The sequence below is a fragment of the Muntiacus reevesi genome, chromosome 6 (assembly GCF_963930625.1).
Source record: "Muntiacus reevesi chromosome 6, mMunRee1.1, whole genome shotgun sequence".
Taxonomy (NCBI): domain Eukaryota; kingdom Metazoa; phylum Chordata; class Mammalia; order Artiodactyla; family Cervidae; genus Muntiacus; species Muntiacus reevesi.
In genome coordinates, this window is record NC_089254.1 from 86,919,835 (window position 1) to 86,939,445 (window position 19,611).

At 49.4% G+C, this 19,611-nt stretch overlaps 1 protein-coding gene across 1 annotated transcript; it reads right to left on the minus strand.

Moving 5' to 3' along the window:
* Window positions 1-1,107: 1,107 nt before the first annotated feature.
* On the minus strand, window positions 1,108-5,438 carry PAX4 (paired box 4). The gene is made up of 11 exons (XM_065938489.1): window positions 5,426-5,438; window positions 5,117-5,269; window positions 4,897-5,027; window positions 4,428-4,643; window positions 4,028-4,103; window positions 3,332-3,457; window positions 3,034-3,116; window positions 2,611-2,680; window positions 2,029-2,084; window positions 1,627-1,765; window positions 1,108-1,295 (listed from the first exon to the last, which is right to left on the minus strand). Exons 1-11 carry the CDS (start codon window positions 5,436-5,438, stop codon window positions 1,108-1,110), a joined length of 1,251 nt encoding a protein of 416 aa, XP_065794561.1.
* Window positions 5,439-19,611: the final 14,173 nt, after the last annotated feature.

A 19,611-nucleotide genomic window follows, 5' to 3' on the forward strand; every position in this document is an offset into this window, starting at 1 on the left:
AGCTGAATTCTTCATTTTCTTTCATTTTAATCACTTAAATAGCCACATGTGGTTGGTGGCTACTTTTACTGGCAGCACAGCTCTAGAGTATTTGATGGTAAAGAGACTTATTGAAGGATAACTTCTGGACCAATACCTGTCACAGATGGGAGTAAATAAACTCCGTCCTGACCCTCACTTTGCACCATCATCATTCCATCCTCATCTCTTCAAAAAGGAAAAAATTTGGAGAGATGAGCCCACCCCCCACTACAGATATCCCCTCTATCACTTTCCTCCGTGTCCCTCTCTTTTCTTACATCCCTAGGTTTCCCAGGAGGAGCCTGGAGATTTCTCTCTAGGGAGACTAAACTGAGATGATTTGGAACTTACAGAAAATAAGAAGCAAGCAAACATGCCCTAGGAGCACGTATAAAGGGATGAGCAGAATATAAAAAGGGGCATTTCCAGTCTATTTGCCACTATGCAGAAAATACATATGCAATTAAAGAGTTCATATGTCTCTTCTTTGATTAAGGAATTATTAGACATTTTCTTAGATGTGGTCATGGTGTTGTGGTTATGTAAGAAAACTTCCCTTATTTTTTGGAGATGCATGCTAGAGGACTCGGGGTGACAGGCCATGAGGTGCTATCAGTATCTGTATGTTTGCATACGTGTGTGCATACATGTGGATATAGGAGCACCAAAACACCAAGTCAGATACATATACATACATGTGCAGATACATACATATATACAGAGATTAGTTCGATTGGATGGATAGACAGTAGCTAGACACATAGCATATAAACACATAAGTATATTAGATGATAGCTAGCTAGATATACATTTTCATAGATAGGTATTTAGATAGACAGAGGGCAAACTGTTTGTTAAATGTAGGGATGGGATTATGAGTAGTCACTTTAAAAACACGATGGACTGCAGAACTACTGCCAATTTTAAAAATGTTTTTATTACTGCCAACTAGAAGTCTCGTAAGGCCAATGTGACGTGGGTGGGCACAGCCTCTCCACTCAAGTGCCACACAAGAGGGGCAAGGCCAACAGACAAGGAGGGGACACAGGAAGGCAGAGGGGCAGTGCTCTGCTTGGACAGGTGGGGTCAGATCCTCCCCACCACATCTCCCTTCCACACTGAGCCTCCTCCCTCATCCCAGACCTCGCACTGGGGAGCCAGGCCAGTGCAAGGCCTGACGGGCACCAAGACTGGGGATGGGGGCAGCGGAAGGAAGGGCAAGGATGGCAAAGCAGGATGGAGTCCAGGGAGGTCAGCTGTGGGGGGCAGGAAGCCTGCAAAGATGAAGAGAGTTTGAGCTTGGGCTTTTTGTTGGCCCCCCAGCCCCCCAAGTCACTGATGGGGAGAGAGGCAGATGTTGGCTCTTTACCCTGGATATATACACGCAGGTCCCAATCCCGCCCCGTCTTCCTGCTACAACCGCCAATGGCAGTATACACTCAGGGGTGCTAGTCTCCCCAGCTCTGTGGGCCATGCAAGCAATGAGGAAAGCTGTATTGAGGTTCCACTGATAACTCTGACTGGAGATCGGGCCTTCCGGTGGGTCAAGGAGTTGGTTTGCCCGCCCCACACCCTGTAGGAGTGCGGCCTGGCACGGATTCTTACCCCAGCGGGACTGGAGACAGGCTTGTGGTGCGGTGTCACTCAGACACCCCTCAGATGCTGTCCCCCAGCACAGCGGATAGCTGGAGGGACCCAAGGATTCCAGGATAGGTAGGACTGCTGTGGACACACTGCCGGGGGACTGTTGGGAAAGCAAGAGGAAGCCGTCAGCTGCCAGCGATGCCTCCTGTTTAGCACGACCAGGACCCCTGCCCCCAGGCTGTATCTTGAACAACTTCAGGGGGAGCCATTCACACAGTAGACTATGAGGATGGCGCTCCCTGGAAGCATGCACTGTGGGGGCCAGGGGCATCGTGAATTCTAGCTCAGGCCTCCACTGGGAATGGGAGGAGCAGTGACCCCTCTGGCCTTCCCAGTTCACAAACTCCCCCCCCTCCTGGATACCTGTGCAGAGAAGATTCCTGGGGAGGCACTTGGTACAGTCAGACCCTGGGAACCACCTACAAGGTAAGGGAGAATCTACTCAGCAGGGGGAACAAGAGTCTGCGGAGCAGGGAGTGGTGGTGAGAGGCAGGGGAAGTTTTAGGAAAGGCAATGACTTCCGGCAGGGGTGGGAGGGAGTGGATGCTACAGCCCTAAACTGCCTCCTCCCCAAGGCGGGGTCTTAAAAGACTGGGGAAGAAGGATTAATTCCCAGGAATGATCGGGGGCTGTGCAGCCCTGAAGAGCAAGGATTATGTGTGTCCAGCATACAACACAAGGTCTGATGCGTGGGATGTGCCAAGTAAATGTTCAGTGGATGGACAGATGGAAGGAAAGATAGGTGGATGGATGGATGGAAAGATAGGTGGGTGAATGGATAGAAGGAAGGAAGGGAAAGGTGAGCGGATGGATGGATAGATGGACGAATGGAAGGGAAGGAAGGAAGAGAAATTCGAATGGATGGAAGGAAGGAAAGGGAAGGAAGGAAGGAAGAAAGAGAAAGGTGAGTGGATGGATGAGTGGATGGATGGGCAGAGAAATCACCTGGAAACTGCATCTCCCACTTGAGCTTCTCTTGTCGGCGCCATTTGGCTCTTCGGTTGGAAAACCAGATCTGAAGGAGAGCAGAAACCATGCAGCTGACTGTGCACTCCAGGGCCCAGCACCTACTGTTCTCACCCACATGTTCCTGACCTGGACTCAGAGAGCAGACCCTTCCCCAGACCCGACCTCCCCGCTTCCTGCTCTGGACTTTGCTCTCTGACCCCTTCCTCAGCACCAAGGCTTGGAGAGGGAGGAAGGGAGAGCAGTCAGCAGCAGGGAAACATGGAGGGGCTCATTTCTGCTCCAAACAAGCCGGTCTCCCCCTTCCCACCCCCTTCTCTACTGCACCAGAGCCCAAAGCCTGCCTGGCCCAGACTCTCTGCCCTTGGGGTCTGTGCACGCAGTGCGGCAGGGCTCACTCACCCTCACCGTGTCCTCAGGCAGAGAGGTGGCCGCAGCCAGTTTCCCACGGGCCACTGAATCAGGGTACTGCCCACGCTGGAATTCTGCAGAGATGGAGGCTCACACGGCAAGGGCACGGGGAGAGGAGCAAGGCCTGCCGCCCCCTCAGCAACACCCCCCCAACTCCCACCTCGCCTGGGACAACCCTGAACTGCCCTCCTCCTGGAGGCAGGGCCACCTGCAGCCTCCAGCGCTCAGCTGTGGCCCACAGGCCTCCGGGTCCTCACCTCCGTGGCCCACATCCACCCAGCCCCGGCACCTTTCTCCAGTGCCTCGGCTTGGCCTGGGGAAAAGATCGTCCGATTCCGGTGGCCAGTTCCTGGGTGGGGACCCCGGGGAGCCTCAGAGTCACTAGGCGGAGTTCGAGGAATCGGACCCAAACCGGCTGCAAAGGGAGACGGTAGCTGGAGTGGGTTTGCAACAGTGATTCCTCTGGGGCTATGGGGCCGGGGCAGTGTGGCTGTAGAGAGGAGCTGCCCCGCTGGGACATCCACCTGGACTCGGGGGTTGCTGCAGGGGTACTGGGTGAGGGGCACACTCCACACCGTGGTGGGCGCATGCTTAGTATCTGGAGGGAGACAGCTGCAAGGTTTGGTCCAGGCTTGCGTGACCACCACAGCACAGCAAAAGTGGTCTGAGAGGCTGTGATCGAGGCAGGGGGAAGATGTGGAAGCCCCAGTCCTGCCTCCTCCTCAGCAGATCCTGCAAACCTAGGGGTCTAGGGAGCTGGTCTCCATTCTAGGACCTACCAACACCTAGCTAGTGACCTTGGGCTAGTCGCTTCCCTTCCTCTGAGCCTCCATCCTCTCCTTCCAGGAGAGAATAAGACCCCCTGCCAGCCCTCTCGGTTGTCTTGTGGTAAGGGTGATGCAAGAAAGAATAAGAAAGGAATGTGAGAACTGTAAGTTGCTTACGTGTGGCTCTGATCATCCCTGGAGGCAGCTCCAAGACCCACCTGGCAACCTGAGATGTATCCAGGGCGGTCTCTGGTCCTCCTGCAATGCCCGCAGGACTCGGTTGATGGAGGAGACCTGAGGATGTGGGGTGTTGAGTAGGAAGACGGTGCAAAGAGCCGGGGTTGATTCCTAAGGATGTTCCCCCAACATCCTCTCTCTCTCTCTCTGTCCAGCCAACACCTTAGTTCCAAGGGCAGCCTCCTCTCACTCCCCATACTTTCTTCATCTCACCTGTCTCACCACTTTTCAGAAGAGAAACTTCTGGGTCAGAAGAGAGCCCAGGAGCCCTGCCCCCAGCCTGGGAAGTCCCACTGCCAAAGAAGAAGGGATCTACTTCTGCCTCGCCAGACAGCCTATCTGCGGTTCCGGTTCTGGTTCTGGGGAGGGAAGGGCACTTACACTGGGAGTCTTGTCCTGGGTGCAAAGCCCTTCTGCACAGAGCTGGCGTTGGATCTCCCAGGCGAAGAGGGCCGGGCACTCCCCCTTGAGCTGGGCGATTCGCGCCACCACCGGCGGCGTGGCCAAGCGTGGCTTGCTTCCCCCGATCCCCTTGGGCTCCAAGACACCTGTGCGGTAGTAACGCCCTAGGATCTTGCTCACACAGCCATTAGATACCTGCGTCAGGTGAAATGCGGAGACAGGTAAGGCCTAATGGCCAGAGGAGGAGTGTCCCTGGGACAGAAGCTACAAGGCCACAGAGTCGAGTCCAGCCCCATCTTCAGAAGTCTGAAGCTCCCTATCCCAGCCCTCAGGGGAACAGCCCAAGCCCAAAGGCCCTCCCAGTTTGCACCAGCCCCGGACTTGCCTTAAAGGGCCTCCTGTCCCTGCTTCTTGTCCCCATCACTGGGTGAAGGGCCCAGCATCCTACCTTGAGGCTCCGGGAGATGTCACAGGGCCGCATCCCGCTGACAGCCAGCCGCACGATCTGTTGCCGGGTATCCAGGGGCAGGGGCCGACCATTCACAAAGAGCCCCCCCAGCTGGTTCACACTGCTGATCCCTGGGAGGGAGAAAGAAGCATCCAACCCGGCAGCTCCCCTCTCCCCAGTCTACCTGTGGCCAGGACGACCCCCCTGGGAGAGGGGTTACCCCTCCAGCCTGCCTTCCCACCGTAGAGAAAATCCTCTCCCCCGGGGATGGCCCCTCTTCTGCTCACAGGGTCCCCCAAACATGCCACTTTCTCTGGGAGCTGGCTCATGGGTGAATCTTTGCTCCTTGGCCGTAGGCACTGGCCCTCCTGAGCTTAGGGACACAGGGTGGAACAGAGACTGTCTGGACTGAGCTCCCTTAGAATGCTGGCTAAGGGCACATGAAACCACTTGGATGGAAGCAGAACCCTGAGCCATTTCTGCCCTCCTTTTGCTACCCTGTCCTTCCAACTTCTCTCGGACATCTTACCATCCTGCGGCATGCTCCAGGCTGAGCCTCCTCTCAAAGGACAGGCACTGGGAAGACTGAGGAGAGGAGTTTCTCCTGGGAGGTCCTTCTTTGTTCTTGAGGCTGAGTCTACAATAATCCAGGGTTCTTTGGGTGGAATCTCTTGCTTGGAATGATCTTGGGATAGGACTTTGTGATAGAGGATAAGATTTCTAAAATTTGCCAGTAGATTGGTTACAAAGACTCAAATTCGTTTTATTAAAGCTTTGAGTTAAAACATCACAGGGATAGGGGACTTCCGTGGCAGTCCAGTGGTTAAGACTCAGCACTTCCGGTGCAGAGCATGCAGGTTGGATCCCTGTTGAGGAGCTAAGATCCCTCAAAAGCCTTATCAGCCCCCAGGAGGTGATACACTTGGGGCAGGGGTCCCGCCTCCTAAACTCAGGAGGTTCTGCCCAGCCAGGGAGAGCACCAGGGACCACAGATCCCCATCACCCTGGTCCAGGGCTGGGAACCACATTAAAGGCTCTGCCTGCAGTCTCATGCAGGTTATGTTCTCCAAACCACCAGCCAGAAAGCTTCCTGCAGAGCACCTCATGGGAGGGTCTTGCTCTGTGTTTTATGCTCCCCAGGAAGGTCTGGGGAGACACCAGTGCTCAACTCTACCCCCAGGCATTGAAGCTCAGTCCCCACCCACTGGAAGTAGAGATGAACAAGCCTGAGGTTCTACCATCTCCCAGAAGACACCTCTCTTGACACCTTCTAACCCACTGGGGTTGTTGTTTCCTGTTAACTCTGGAGAGTTCTAGATCTCATACTCTCAAAGGTCAGCTCTCCAGGGCCAGACACTCATTCCTTCAATTACCATTTACCAAAAGGATGTCGAAGGGAGGGAGGGAGAAGCAGGAGAGGGCTGTCTCTGACCTGCATAGATGCCAAGGTGAGCATGAGAGTCTCTGGGCAGCTAGGGACCCAGGTCATGAACCACCATGTCTGTCTTGCTTTTAACAGCTAGACATGGCAGTTGATGCCACCTCCTTTCATGCCTGGACCCCTGGCAGGGCTGGGGGTCACCCCCAGAGAATAGCTTATGCTTGGAACTTTTCTGTAATAACCACACCATCTCGACTTAATCAACTAATCTGCAATTATCTACTGAACATGGTATTAATCATGAGTACATAGCTGGTTGTTTAGAATCAAGGGGGTAAAAAGGAAAAGGACAAGGTTTTTGCTCTCCAAGAGATCGCAGGGCAGCCAGGAAGAGGAGACTAGTGCTGGGGAGAAAACAATGAACTCAGGAGGGACGGGAGAAACTCAGGAACTGAAACAGCTTTTACTCACTCCTCTCTAGTCAGAGAGAGACACATTCCCCTACAAGCTCTCATCTTTCCAGAGAGTCAGGAAGGCAGGCAGAGATTTCTCCAGAAAGAAAACCGAGGGACAAATTGGGGTTCTCGCAAATAAAAGGCTACCCAGGGAGTAAAGTTCAAGGAAGTTTAGAAGCCAGTCCCTCCTCAGAAGCTGAAATTTCCAGCTTCTAATCCTGAGGCTCTCTTTCTCTGCCTCCACCCCTGCCACCACGAAAGCAATGGAGAGAAGAAAGAATCTGGGGACTTAAAGGGCTATGTCAAAAGCTCAGAAAATCAGCCAAACCCTGAATCCTTGAGAGGAATCTGTCCTCCCCTCAGTGACTAGAGCTCAAGAGGAGCTGTAGGGGCTCAGGTTCGATACCCAAACCTAAAATCCCCCCAACTCAAAATAGTAACCCATTCCCAGTCGCCGCACCACACATTTCCAACATTCACATTGACTCGTCTGAGGAGAGAACCGGTCCTCACAAGACGGGAGAGCAGCAGAGGGGGCTGAAGGGGCAGGAAGGAGGTGGCTGCGGAGACAAAGGAGGAGAGAGGTTGGCCTGGCCACACAAAGACATGGAGCCAGCCTGGGAGGCGGAGCAGACAATGAGCCGGAGGTGAGCTACCTGTGTGGAGACACTGAGGTGACAGCTTCGATGCTTCAAGAGTCTCAGCCTCCTGATCTGGGCTCCTGAGACCCCTGCAGTCTCCAGGGAGGGTGCTGGTCTGGTCCTGGTAACGGCCTCCTCTCTCTTTCTGCTTCAGTCCTGCCAGGGGGTCCAGAGCTACAGAGATCCGGTGATCAGGAGCAGAGGGCAGCCTTCTGGGAGCAGCCAGTGATGTCACAGGCCATGAGCAGAGGAGAGAGGAGGAGGGAAGTGTGCATGGGGCTGACTGACGCCGGCCCTGAGTCAGGGCGAACCACAGCCAACCCCACTGTGTCCTTCCACCAGAAGTCCTCGGAGCTCATGTTGCCCCCACCTGCCAGCCTGAAGCAGGGCCAGAGCCAGTCTCACCCAGGGCGCCCAGCCCTTGAGCACACCCACTCAGGGGCCAGTACTCCTGAAGTGAATGAGGAATAAGGAAGATGGGAGAATTTCAGACTGTGTCTCCAAGTCTTCAGATGCTCAGAAGCCCAAACGTGACTTCCAGAACCACGGACACAGCCTCCCACCCAGAATGCACTTTTGGGTTCTGGGTCAACTCCTGAGTCCTGTGTTGGTTGAAAAAATAAATGGGTACATAGACCAACACCTAAATACTGGCCAGGTTGGCCCATGAATCTCTCAGACAATGAGGTATGTGTAGAAAAGAGTGTCACATGGCACCAGTTCTTCCCAAGTGTCCTAACCAAACCTCCAATTGGCTCCTTGACTGAGGTGAGGCCCAGGATGAGTCTTGCTTAGAAATTGGGGGACCCTGGGATTCAGAATACTGTCAACAGGGTTGATGGAGGGAATGAGCCTCTGAGGGGAGTTAGGTCGCAGGTGGGGTATCTATCCATTTCTAGATTTATCAGGCTCCATTCCACTAAGGATATGGTGCTTTTAGACTCTAAGTTATGAATGACGCTCCTGTTCCCACCATGGACGCCACAGGGTACCCGGATCGTTGTTGGAGTGGAAGTCCCTGCAGCTGGAAAGGAGACAAAGCCCCCAGCGCATGGAAGCTCTGTTGCCACCTCCAGCATGGGCAGATCTCTTGTGAAGGAGGCAGCATGGAAAACTCTTTGGGTCCATCCCACACTTTGGATTCTGAGAGACCCTCTCAGATGTCAGGCTGAAAGCAAGCAGGGTGTGGAGATCTAAGACTAGGTTTCATTGGTAAATGCTTTGGTTTGGCAGGGACAGAGGCATGGATATCATGGTTGAGCCTAGGGTTTTGAACTCATTCTCAAAACAGAGCCAAATGTATCACAAAAGTGGGTTTTCTCCCTTACCCTGACACTTACTCCCCTCCTTTTCCAGACTCCTCGGGCTAGTCCAGAGCCCTGGGCAGACTGCAGCAGATGGTTTCAGCACCAGGGGCAGGACAGCACGTGCCCTAGTGGCTGGAGAGCCAGTTCACTCCCAGGGCAGCTGGGACTGCTGGTCCCAACACTCAGCCATGCCTGGGTGCGAGGAGGTCCTGAGGAAGGCCTGTGGTACCCCTGATCTTAGTCCTCTTTTCCTGCCTCATCCCTTCCCCTTTATTTGCCCCTGCATCTGGGACCACAGGCTCCATGTCCGGACCCACTATTCCCATGGACAGCTGTGTGAGGGTGGAGATAGGGGTGTCAGGGGGAGCAGGGACAAGACCTGGCAGATGGTGGAGGCAGTGATTTCCCCCATAAACTACCCTTTCCCCCCGCCTTTACAACACACTCTTGGGTCTGAACAAACAGAGGCTTTCGACCCAGAGGTGATGGGGGGAGGGAAAAGAGAGGAAGGGGAGCCTAGCCAGCCCAAAGGCTCAGCCAGTCAGCCCTCTGCCCAAAGCGCCAGACTGTTTGAGGAGCAAATATCTGCCTTCACTGTCTGACTCTCTCAGCCGCCCCCACCGGGCTTGGGGCTAATTGTCCCTCATTAGCTGGGCCCAAGCCCCAGGCTGCTGCCAGCCCCCGCCATCTGCTCACAATTATACATTAACTCAGAGGTCTTGCCACCCGCCAGCCCGACTGTGCGCCCCTCTCCAGGCCAGCCGTGGCCATTCCTGATTGTCCCTTGCTCTGTTACAGAGCCCAAACCACTGGCTTCTACTGCCCTCGGGGCCCCCTGGTATAAAGCCCTGAAGCTGCAGGAAAGACCAGCCCTCAGGTGAAGAGGCTGGAGTTCCCTGGCCCTCCTCACGGGGCCAGCAGACGGGACAAGCCCGTGCGTAAAGCTGGAGATGGCAGGGCGCAGCCGGAGCTGAGACCAGAGGCTTTGCCCTGACTCCTCACCCTGGGCTTTGGGCACTCAATGGGGGTGGCGATGCCAGTTCCAGGCTATTGCTACCCCTCCCCGTGGACCCTCCTAATGAGCTGTAGGGCTCTGGCTCCTAACTTTCCTCTCTCCAGAGAGCCCCGTTTCCTGCTAGTCCTCAGCTTTCCAGAGCGCACTGGCCATCTCGCCAAAACCGCTCTCTGGCAGCACACGCCTCCGCGTTGAAAGTCATCGTAGTTTCCTGGCCACAAAAATGTGGGGAATCTTCAAGTTCCTTGGATATTCCTAAGCTTAGTCCTGAAGCTGCAACTGCAGCACTGCCAGCCCTGCTTTCCCAGACTAGAGCTGGGAGACCCTGCTTTTCTGCAAAATCCCAGTGCTTTTCTGGCCGGTGTCTGGAATGCTGGCTACTCAGCTCCCTCCCTCTGAATGTGCCAGGGAGAGTGAAGAGCACTTCCTCTCAACTGGGGACACAGAAAATACCCCCCTTTTCCTTCTTTTTCACCAGGAGTGCCTAACCTCTGCGCTTGGCCTTCCCCATGTTTCTCTCAGGACTAGGCTTTGCCGGGCAGGGTGGGGAGTCTGCACTTTCCTAGACAACCCTTAGCAGAGCTGGGGAGTTAGAGCCAAAGGCTCTAGGAGGCCAGGCAAGGAAACTCGTGGTGTTGGGGGCGAGGGCAGCAAGGAAGAGCCCAGCCCAAAGCTGTCAGGTCCGGCCCCATGCACCTCAGACCACAGAGGCCAAGTCACTTGTGGGGAATACGTCTCTGGGTCTGCCTGCACACTAGCCCTGCCCAAGGGGAAGGGGCAACGTCCTGACTGGAGTTTTCAGACCTGCCTGCTGACCCAAAGTTCCATCTGTTTCTCTGGGATGGCCAGCTCTGAGCTCCACAAAGCTTCCCCACTCCAGTGGAGAATCTAAGGAAGCAGATAGTGGTCCATTTTTAAAATACATTTTATTTTAATAAGCTTTATTTTTTAGGACAATCTTAGGTTTACAGAGAAATTTCAAAGAAAGTCTTCATATACCCCATACACTGTTTTCCCTGTTATGAACATCTTGCATTACTATTTGTTATAATTAGTGAGCCAATGTGGAAAGGGCTTCCCTGGTGGCTCAGAAGGTAAAGAATCCCCCTGCAATGTGGGAGACCGGGGTTTGATCCCTGAGACAGGGAAGATCCACTGGAGAAGGGAATGGCTACCGCTTACAGTATTCTTGCCTGGAGAATCTCCATGGACAGAGGAGCCTAGTGGGCTAAAGTCCATGGTGTCACAGAGTCAGACATGACTGAGCAACTAACACTCGCTGATAACTAAAATCCACGCTTTATTTTAGAGTTCCTCAGCCTTTCCCCTAACGTCCTCTTTTCCATTTCAGAACCCCGTCTAGGACACCACATTTAGTCACCAGGTATTCTGAGGCTCTTCTTGGCTGTAACGGTTTCTCAGATTTTCTTGTTTTTGATAACTTTGAAAATTTTGAGGAGTCAGGTATTTTGCAGAACATCTGTCAGCTGTGATGTGTCTGATATTTTCCTCATGATTAGACTGAGCTGATGGGTTTTATAGTTCAAACAGTAAAGAATCTACCTGTAATCCAGGAGACCTGGGTTTGATCCCTGGGTCAGGAAAATCCCCTGGAGAAGAGAATGGCAATCCACCCCAGTATTCTTGCCTGGAGAATCCCCATGGACAGAAGAACCTGGTGGGCTCCGTCCATGGGAATACAAAAAGTCGGACATGTCTGAGTGAGTAGCGCGCACGTGCAAACACACACACACACACACACACACACACACACACACACACACACACAGGTTTTGAGGAAGAAGATCCAAAAAGGTGAAGTGCCATTCTCATCACATCCCATCACAGCACATGTCAAAATGACTCACCTCTGTTGATGCTGACCTTGATCATCTTGCTGAGGTAGTGTATATTAGGTTTCCCCACTGAAATTACTCTTTTTCCCTTCTTTCTATACAGCACTTTTCTGAAGGAAGTCCTGTGTACCATGCACACTTAAGAGTGAGGAGTTATACTTCACCTGCTTGAAGGTGATTACATTGATTTTGGATTTCTTATGCCCCGGAGATTTTTTCACTTCTCTCCCACCTATCTGGGGCTTCCCAGGTTCATTGTTTTTCAGTCACCAAGGCCTAGTCATGTCAGACTCTCTGCGACCCCATGAACTGCAGCACACCAGGTATCGTGGTGTTAAAGAACCTGCCTGTCAATACAGGAGACACAGGAGACCAAGGTTCAATCCCTGGGTTGGGAAGATCCCCTGGATGGGAAATGACAACCCACTCCAGTGTTCTTCTCTGGGAAACCCCAAGGACAGAGGAGACTGGTGGGCTGCAGGCCCTGGGATCACAGAGCTGGCCATGACTGAGTGACTGAACACGTGACATGCAATCACTTATTTGTTCACTAATTTATGTCTATCAATGTGGACGATGGATACTAATTTTATTCTTTGGTTTATTATCCAATATACTACTTGTTTTTGTTGCTCAAATTGTTCCAGCTTCGGCCATTGGGCACTCTTTCAATTGGTTCCTGTGTCCCTTTGGCATATCCTCATTTTCATGGGGTTCAGCTTTTATTATGTGTGTGTGTATCTCCTTATTTATCTTATACATCACCTGCCCCAAGCCTAGAATTAGTCATTTCTCCATGGAGCTCTGGTTCCCTTGGTTGGAGAGTGGTAGGTTTGCTTATTGCTACTGGGATATCAGTGCTTCTGGATTCTCTCAGCCGAGAGAGCAAAGAAATAAACATTAGTGTGTACTAATCTGTGTATGTAGACATATTAATATCTGTAAAGAGTTCCATATGTAACCATTTCCATCTATATAAACTAAACATGAGTTCATACTCATGTCTCCAACTCCAATCCATTAACACACAGATCATTCTAGTTTCCTCCCTTGCTTTTCTGTAACATCTATATAATACTTAAGTACAATTTATTTTACCTTTAGTTTTACAGACTCCACTCATTTCCAAAGTTACTTAAGTAGGCACCCTTTTCCCCATTCCCTTCTCTTCATAATCTAACTGTAGTACAGCTGGATTATTTAGTCATATTCTGCATTTCACTTTAGGATTCCCTGACCTCTAACTAACTTTTAAAGTCAGGATTTTAAAGGTCAGGATTCCCTGACCTCTAACTAACTTTATACATTAAGATTTACTCTTTGTGCTGTAAAATTCTATAGGTTTTGATAAATGCTAAATCTGTATATCCATAAGTACAGTAAACTATACAGAGTAGTTTCCCCCACCCCAGGAAATCTGTAGCATTTTACCTATTCAACCCGCCTCCCTCCCCAAAAGCCCCCTGGCAACCAGTGATCTTTTGTATAAATACCATCGTTTTGCCATTTCTGGAATGTCATATAATGGAATCATAAAGTATGCTGCCTTTTCAGACTGGCTTCTTTCACTTAGTAATATGCACTTAAGATTCCTGCGTGTTTTTTCTGAGAGCTGATTTCTTTTTAGGACTGAACAATAGTGCACTGTATGGATGAACCACAGTTTATGTAGCTATTCACCTACTCTGGACAAAAGTTTTCAACTCTTTCGGCTAAATAACAAGCAATACAATTGCTGAAGTACATGGTATGAGTATATCTAGTCTTGTGAAAAACCACCAAACTGTCTCCCAAAGTGGCTGTACCATTTTGCATGCCCTCCAGCTGTGAGCAAGAGTTCCTATTGCTTCACATCCCCATTAGCATTTGGTGTTGTCAGGATTTTGGATTTTGGCCACTCTGATAGGTGTCTGGTGGTATATCATTGTCATTTTAACTTACTTCTCCTTAAATGATAGGATGTGGGTAATCTTGTCATATGCTTCTTTGCCATCTGTTTATCTTCTTTGGAGAAGTTAATCAGGTGTTTATTTTCTTATTGTTAAGCTTTAAGAGTTCTTTGTATATTTTGGATAACATTCCTTTCTCAGGTATGTGTTTTGCAAATGTTTCCTCCCAGTCTAATACTGTTGACCTTGGCTTTCCAAGAGCAGAAGTTTGTAATCAAACTGAAGTTCGGCGTATCAATTATTTCTATCACGGACCATGTCTTAGGTGTTTTATTTAGAAAGGCATCATCAAAAAAAAAAAAACAAAAACAAAAAAACAAACAAAAAAAAAAAAAAAAGAAAGGCATCATCAAACCTATTAACTATAATTTCTAGAGCTGTTTTGGATTCACAGCAAAATTGAGAAGAAAGTGCAGAGAAATCCCATATACCCACTGCCCCCACATAGGCATAGCCTCCTCCATTTTCAGTATCTCCAGTTTGTTACAGTTAATGAAACTAAGCTGTAAATTTTGTAGATGTTCTTTATCAAGCTTAGGGTGTTCTCTTCTATTCCCCGTATGCTGAGAGCTTTTATCATGAGTGGGTATTGGATTTTGTTAAATGCCTTTTCTACATCAATTGATATGATCATTTTTCTACTTTATCCTGCTGATGTGATGGATTATATTCATTGATTTTTAAATATTGAGCCAGCTTTCCATGCCTGGAATAAACTCACTTAGTCATGGTTTATAATTCTTCTTATACATTATTGGATACAACTTACTAATATTTTACTGATTTTTTTTCACCCATGCTCATGAAAATACTGGTGTTCAGCTTTCATTTCTTATGATGTCTTTAACTGCATTGGGGGCTTCTCTGGTGGCTCAGATGGTAAAGAATCTGCTTACACTGTGAGAGACCCAGGTTCCATCTCTGGGCCAGGAAGATGCCCTGGAGAAGGGAATGGCTACCCACTCTGTATTCTTGCCTGGGGAATTCCACGTACAGAGGAAGTTGGTGGGCTTCAGTCCATGGGGTTGCAAAGAGCTGGACACCATTGAGCATGTCAGGATAATTAATATTGGTCTCATAAAATGAGTTAGGAAGTGTTCCCTCAGAGAGCCAGCTTTGAGAGTGAGGACAGGGTTTACTAAGCACCTGTAACTCAGGCTGAGAGACATGCAAAGAGCATCTCCTGTTTGACATCCAGGACAGTATATCTCAGTAATTAACAGTGGAATCTTTAGAGCCAACAAGCCTCAGTTCCTGTCCCAGCCCTCCCACACCATCTGCATGATTCTGGGCCAATTAACTGTTAATTTAACAAATAATAATTGAATATCTATTATGTGCCAGTCACCGGGATAACAGCAGGGGATAAAAAAGGCAAATCCCAGTGCTCTTGGAGCCTATATTTTTAAACTTTCTGTGCTTCAGGTTTCCACATCTTAACATGTGACTTTAATAGTATCTGGGCTTCCCCAATGGCTCAGAAGTAAAGAATCTGCCTGCAATGCAGGACACATAGGAGGTGTGGGTTCAATCCCTGGGTTGGGAAGATCCCCTGGAGGAGGAAATGGCAACCTACTCCAGTACTCTTTCCTGAATAATCCCATGGCCAGAGGAGCCTGGAGGACCACAGTCCAAAGGGTCACAAAGACTCAGACACAGCTGGGCGAGTAAGCACGCACGCATAATAGCACCTACTTCATAAGACTGATGTCTTATGTAAGTGAATATATATAAAGAATACTCCATATAGGCATTATACTATAATTGTTGTTACTACTGTTATTACTACTGTTATGTGCCAACAGGTAATGCTATTCTCTACTGACCGAGTTCACCAGTTCCAGTCTAGGACATTCCTAGCCCCGCCCTTGCTGCCTTAAGTCTCCACTCCTATCATTTCTGTCTCTCTGCTTCTTCAGTTGACCCTCGTGCTCTTTAGACTCACTGAGCCTATTATATGACACTCCTTCTCTGACCTAGGGTTTCCTTATCTGGAGATAGTTGGGTGGCTATCTTTCTGCTGCCTTTGAAATAGTCAAACTTCTGTACTTTTGAAAGGGAAGAGGATGAAGAACAGAAATCATTGAGGATCTCAGGTCTTTGCCTGTATGCTTTCTGAAGGTTATGGAATCCTGGCTGTGGCCTCTCTATGGAGTGAGAGGGGACTGAACTGTTTTAATGTAATCTAGTCGGCTCTGAAACTATGTCTGGAAACAGGTCCTATGTAGGAAAGTTCAGTGCTCCAGCTTGGAGAACTATCCACTGCTTAGCAAGACCCAAAGGCAATGGGGAATAAAGTTCCCTCCCCGAGGTTAAGGATCTTACTTCCAACCCAGGAATCCAGAGCTCTTTCATCTTTACTGTGTCCACCAAGGCCCCCAAAGCAATACCCACTGATCCCAACAGAAGTCACTATACTACCAGAGGGTAAATTGTCTCATTACTGTCTCTGGCTTGGCACCACCAAACACAATAACCAGACTTTGAATGGTCCGTGTCCCAGGTTTCACCATCAGCCCAGCCGGCATCTCTCTCACCTGCACCCCTCAGCTTAGCCAACTCCTCTTTACTGGTGGTGCTCGTGTCCACTTCTTGCCCCGACTCTCTCAAATCTCCACTGCGTGTGTGCTCGGTCACTCAGTCATGTCTGACTCTGTGTGACCCCATGAACTGTAGCCCACCAGACTCCTCTGTCCATGGGATTCTGCAGGCAAGACTGCATTCCCTTCTCCAAGGATGTTCCTGACTCAAGGATCAACCCCAGGTCTCCTGCACTGCAGGTGAATTCTTTACTGACAGAGCCACCTGATCTCAACTACCTGAAATCAATTATTTTAGCCTTCCCTGGGCTGCTCCACATTCATCTCTCTCTTTTTGTGGAAGAAAGTGCAACAGTGATGTTTGTCCTGTTTCCTGTCTGATTCTCCCTTCTCTCACTGTTCAACGTTTAGACTATTCACCAAACCCCTCACTTTCTCCACCCACTATGCTGGTTTCTCTTTCTCCTGGTACTTTAAGTTCTTTCTGTTAGTTTTCTATATCCTATAATACAATATATAATAATAATCATCTCCATCAAACAGTGTCTGGAGAGAACGCTGGCTGGAGCTGCCTGACCTGTCACCGGGGCAGCCCCTCTGGAGCCTGCCTGGGCCAAGCAGGTGCCCCTCAGGGTCTGCACATGGGCGCCCCCTGCAGGATGCCCAGTGCTCTGCGTTTGGTAGGGACAGCCTGAGTTGGTAACCCAGGCTTCCTTCATCACATCCCCTCTGAAAGTCTGAGCTATGTGATTGGCAGAGGAGTCAGCATCAAGTCAGAAGAGGCAAAGGAGATGCAGACTTGGGAAATATTTGGCAGCTGCCAGTGCCCTGAGGCACCAGTTCCCCTTCTAACCCCGTACCCTTCAATATCTGCTCCCCACACCATGAGCCTGACTTTCTCCAGAGATGGCATTGAAAAGACAGGCTCAGGAACTCAACAGGGTAAAATCCTTTGGGGGTTATTGTCACTGTTAAGAAAGCTGGGTTTGAGAAGAGAATTCTCCTCTTTTCTTGGGAGAGAACAAGGAATTTATTTTAAACCAACAGGTAAAAATATCAGTCAAACTAACATAATTGCCCAAATGTACTAATCTTAGTAACTCAGAAAAAATAAGTCTGCTGGATTGGTAATAAAGAATGCTGATTTGACCTCTGGCATTTTCTTTAACATTGTGAGAAAATATGCACCACATAACCACATTTAAGTGCACAATTCCATGGCATCAAGTACATTCACAGTGTGGTATATCCATCATCACTATCTATTTCCAGATTTTTTCATCATCCCAAATTCTGTACCCACTAAATAATAACTCTCCTTTCCTCACCCCCTCTAAACTTGGATCTTAATGTTACTTTCTGTTTCTATTGATTTGTCTGTTTTAGGTACCATGTGTGAGTGGGATCATGTAATATCTGTTCTTTTGTGTATGGCTTATCTCACTTGGCATGGTGTCTTTGAAAAGCAAGTTCTTAGGCATGCTTCCCTTCTCTTTATTATCCTGGTCTCAAAAAAATTAAAGCTACTTTTGGAGCTACTGGTAGAGCCTTGGATAAGAACAGAGGTGGAGTCCTGGGCAACAGGGGAGATGTCAGTCCATCTGCCTGCGAGGATGAAGTGTAGAAGCAAAGGAAGTCTGTAAGAGTAGATTCCTTTTGAGTTTCAAGTTCACATGTCTTGAGTACTGGGAGAGCCCCAGTTGAGAGAGAAAACAGCCAGCCCACAGAGATACCACGCAATTCAAATAGGAAAACAACAGGGACATACCTGGTGGTCCAGAGGTTGAGACTCAGTGCTTCCAATACAGGGGGCGGAAGTTTGATCTTTGGTCAGGGCACGAAGATCCCACAGGCTTCCAGGTACGGCCACAAAAACAGAAAACAAGAACAACAACAAAAAAACTGATTAAAAAAAAAAACAGGAAAATAACAGCTTGTCTCTCCCCTCCAAATGCTGGGCTTTCTCTGTTCTGGAGGGTGAAAGTGAAAGTCGCTCAGTCGTGTACACTTTTTGGAATCCCATGGACTAAACAGTCCATGGAATCCCCCAGGCCAGAATACTGGAGTGGGTAGTTGTTCCCTCCTCCAGGGGATCTTCCCAACCCAGGGATAGAACCCAGGTCTCCCACATTGCAGGCAGATTCTTTACCAACTGAGTCACCAGGGAAGCCCAAGAAAATTGGAATAGGTAGCCTATCCCTCCTCCAGGGGATCTTCCCAATTCAGGAATCAAACTGGGTTCTCCTGCATTGCAGGAGGATTCTTTACCAGCTGAACTATCGAATCCTCTGAACTCCAGTCTGCTTGGAAAGGCAAGAAGTTGGTGGGGTCAAAATAGCAAAATTACAATGCGCAAGTGAGTCCTGCCTCTTAGTTTCTACATTCTTCCTCTCCTAAAGCACTCTCATCTTTCAACAACTTATGGAGGAGGAGATGAAAGGGGAAAGCTTGAAGTAGAAGGAAGCAGTACCCTTGGTAGGCACTCCAGAGCAAATGCCCAGCAAGGCAATAATCCAAGGCTCTCACCAAGGTGCCATTCCTCCTTCTGCCCTCACTGCAAGTTCTTCCTTATGGACCACTCCATGGGACCAATACTTTGTGCTGATTGTCATATTCTTGTCCACGTGTTTAGCTCTCCTTCGAGGCTCATCCTCCCCAAGGTAAAAAGAAGATCAGGAGCTGTGCAGAACCCATAGGCAAACAAATCCCCAAGTTAACTGAATACTTTCTGTGAACAACTTGACCATCGGATGGTATCCTGATATGTGAGCTGGGTACAGAAAGAGGCTGTGGGCCGGGTCCTGGGAAGAGCCTGCTAAAAAGGCCTCAGCTGGGCAGCCAGGGGGCAGTGTTTGGCCACCTAGTACCCGATAGGGAGGCATCCCTTAGAGGGGGCAAAGGCTCAGGAAATGGGGCTGAAGCTGGGACCAGCAGGCAATATTAAAGCAAATCGCTCCCAGGCTCTAGAGTACACACGCCACCACTAGAGAACCTGCATGCCACAACTAGAGAAAGCCTGAGCGCCGCAATGAAGACCCAGCACAGCCAACATGAAAAATAATAATAAATTTAAAAAAAATCACTTCCAGGACTCCTAAACCCCTCAGATATATTCAGCTCTGTCTTAACCCCAGGAGCTTAAAGGAGACTCCCTCTAATCACTACTTTCTAGGAACAGAAATTTTCTTGGGAGAGAAAGGACAATCAAGTTGGATAAAAGAGAAAAAAAAATGACCCAAGGTGCTAGATAACAGTTTCTGTAGGAGGAACAGAGAAAATTGTCATAGTGGCTTGAAACAATGACTCATCTAGCCCAGGATTTTGGTTTTAGGACTGAATAAAACAAGGATCCTTTGATGGAGAAAATAAAAGCTGAGTGAGCAAAAGACCGTGTAAGGTAAGAAAGAAAGGGTGATAAGGTGAATGTTATTAAATGTTACTAAAAGAATGTCTTTGACAATGACCTTAGCCTTTGTGTGAGGTGGGATGGCCTTTAAGGGGCTTTCTAAAGCATGCTTCATGAATAGATTGACAGACAGACTGGGTTCTTCAATTTAGGACTCAGTAGACC

Coding starts and splice junctions, on each gene's coding strand:
- PAX4 (XM_065938489.1), bottom strand. Junction 2,681..3,033: donor TGCCTGAGGACACGGTGAGG/GTGAGTGAGCCC, acceptor GCTCTCCTTCAG/ATCTGGTTTTCCAACCGAAG. Junction 1,296..1,626: donor CTGTCTCCAGTCCCGCTGGG/GTAAGAATCCGT, acceptor TCATCTTTGCAG/GCTTCCTGCCCCCCACAGCT.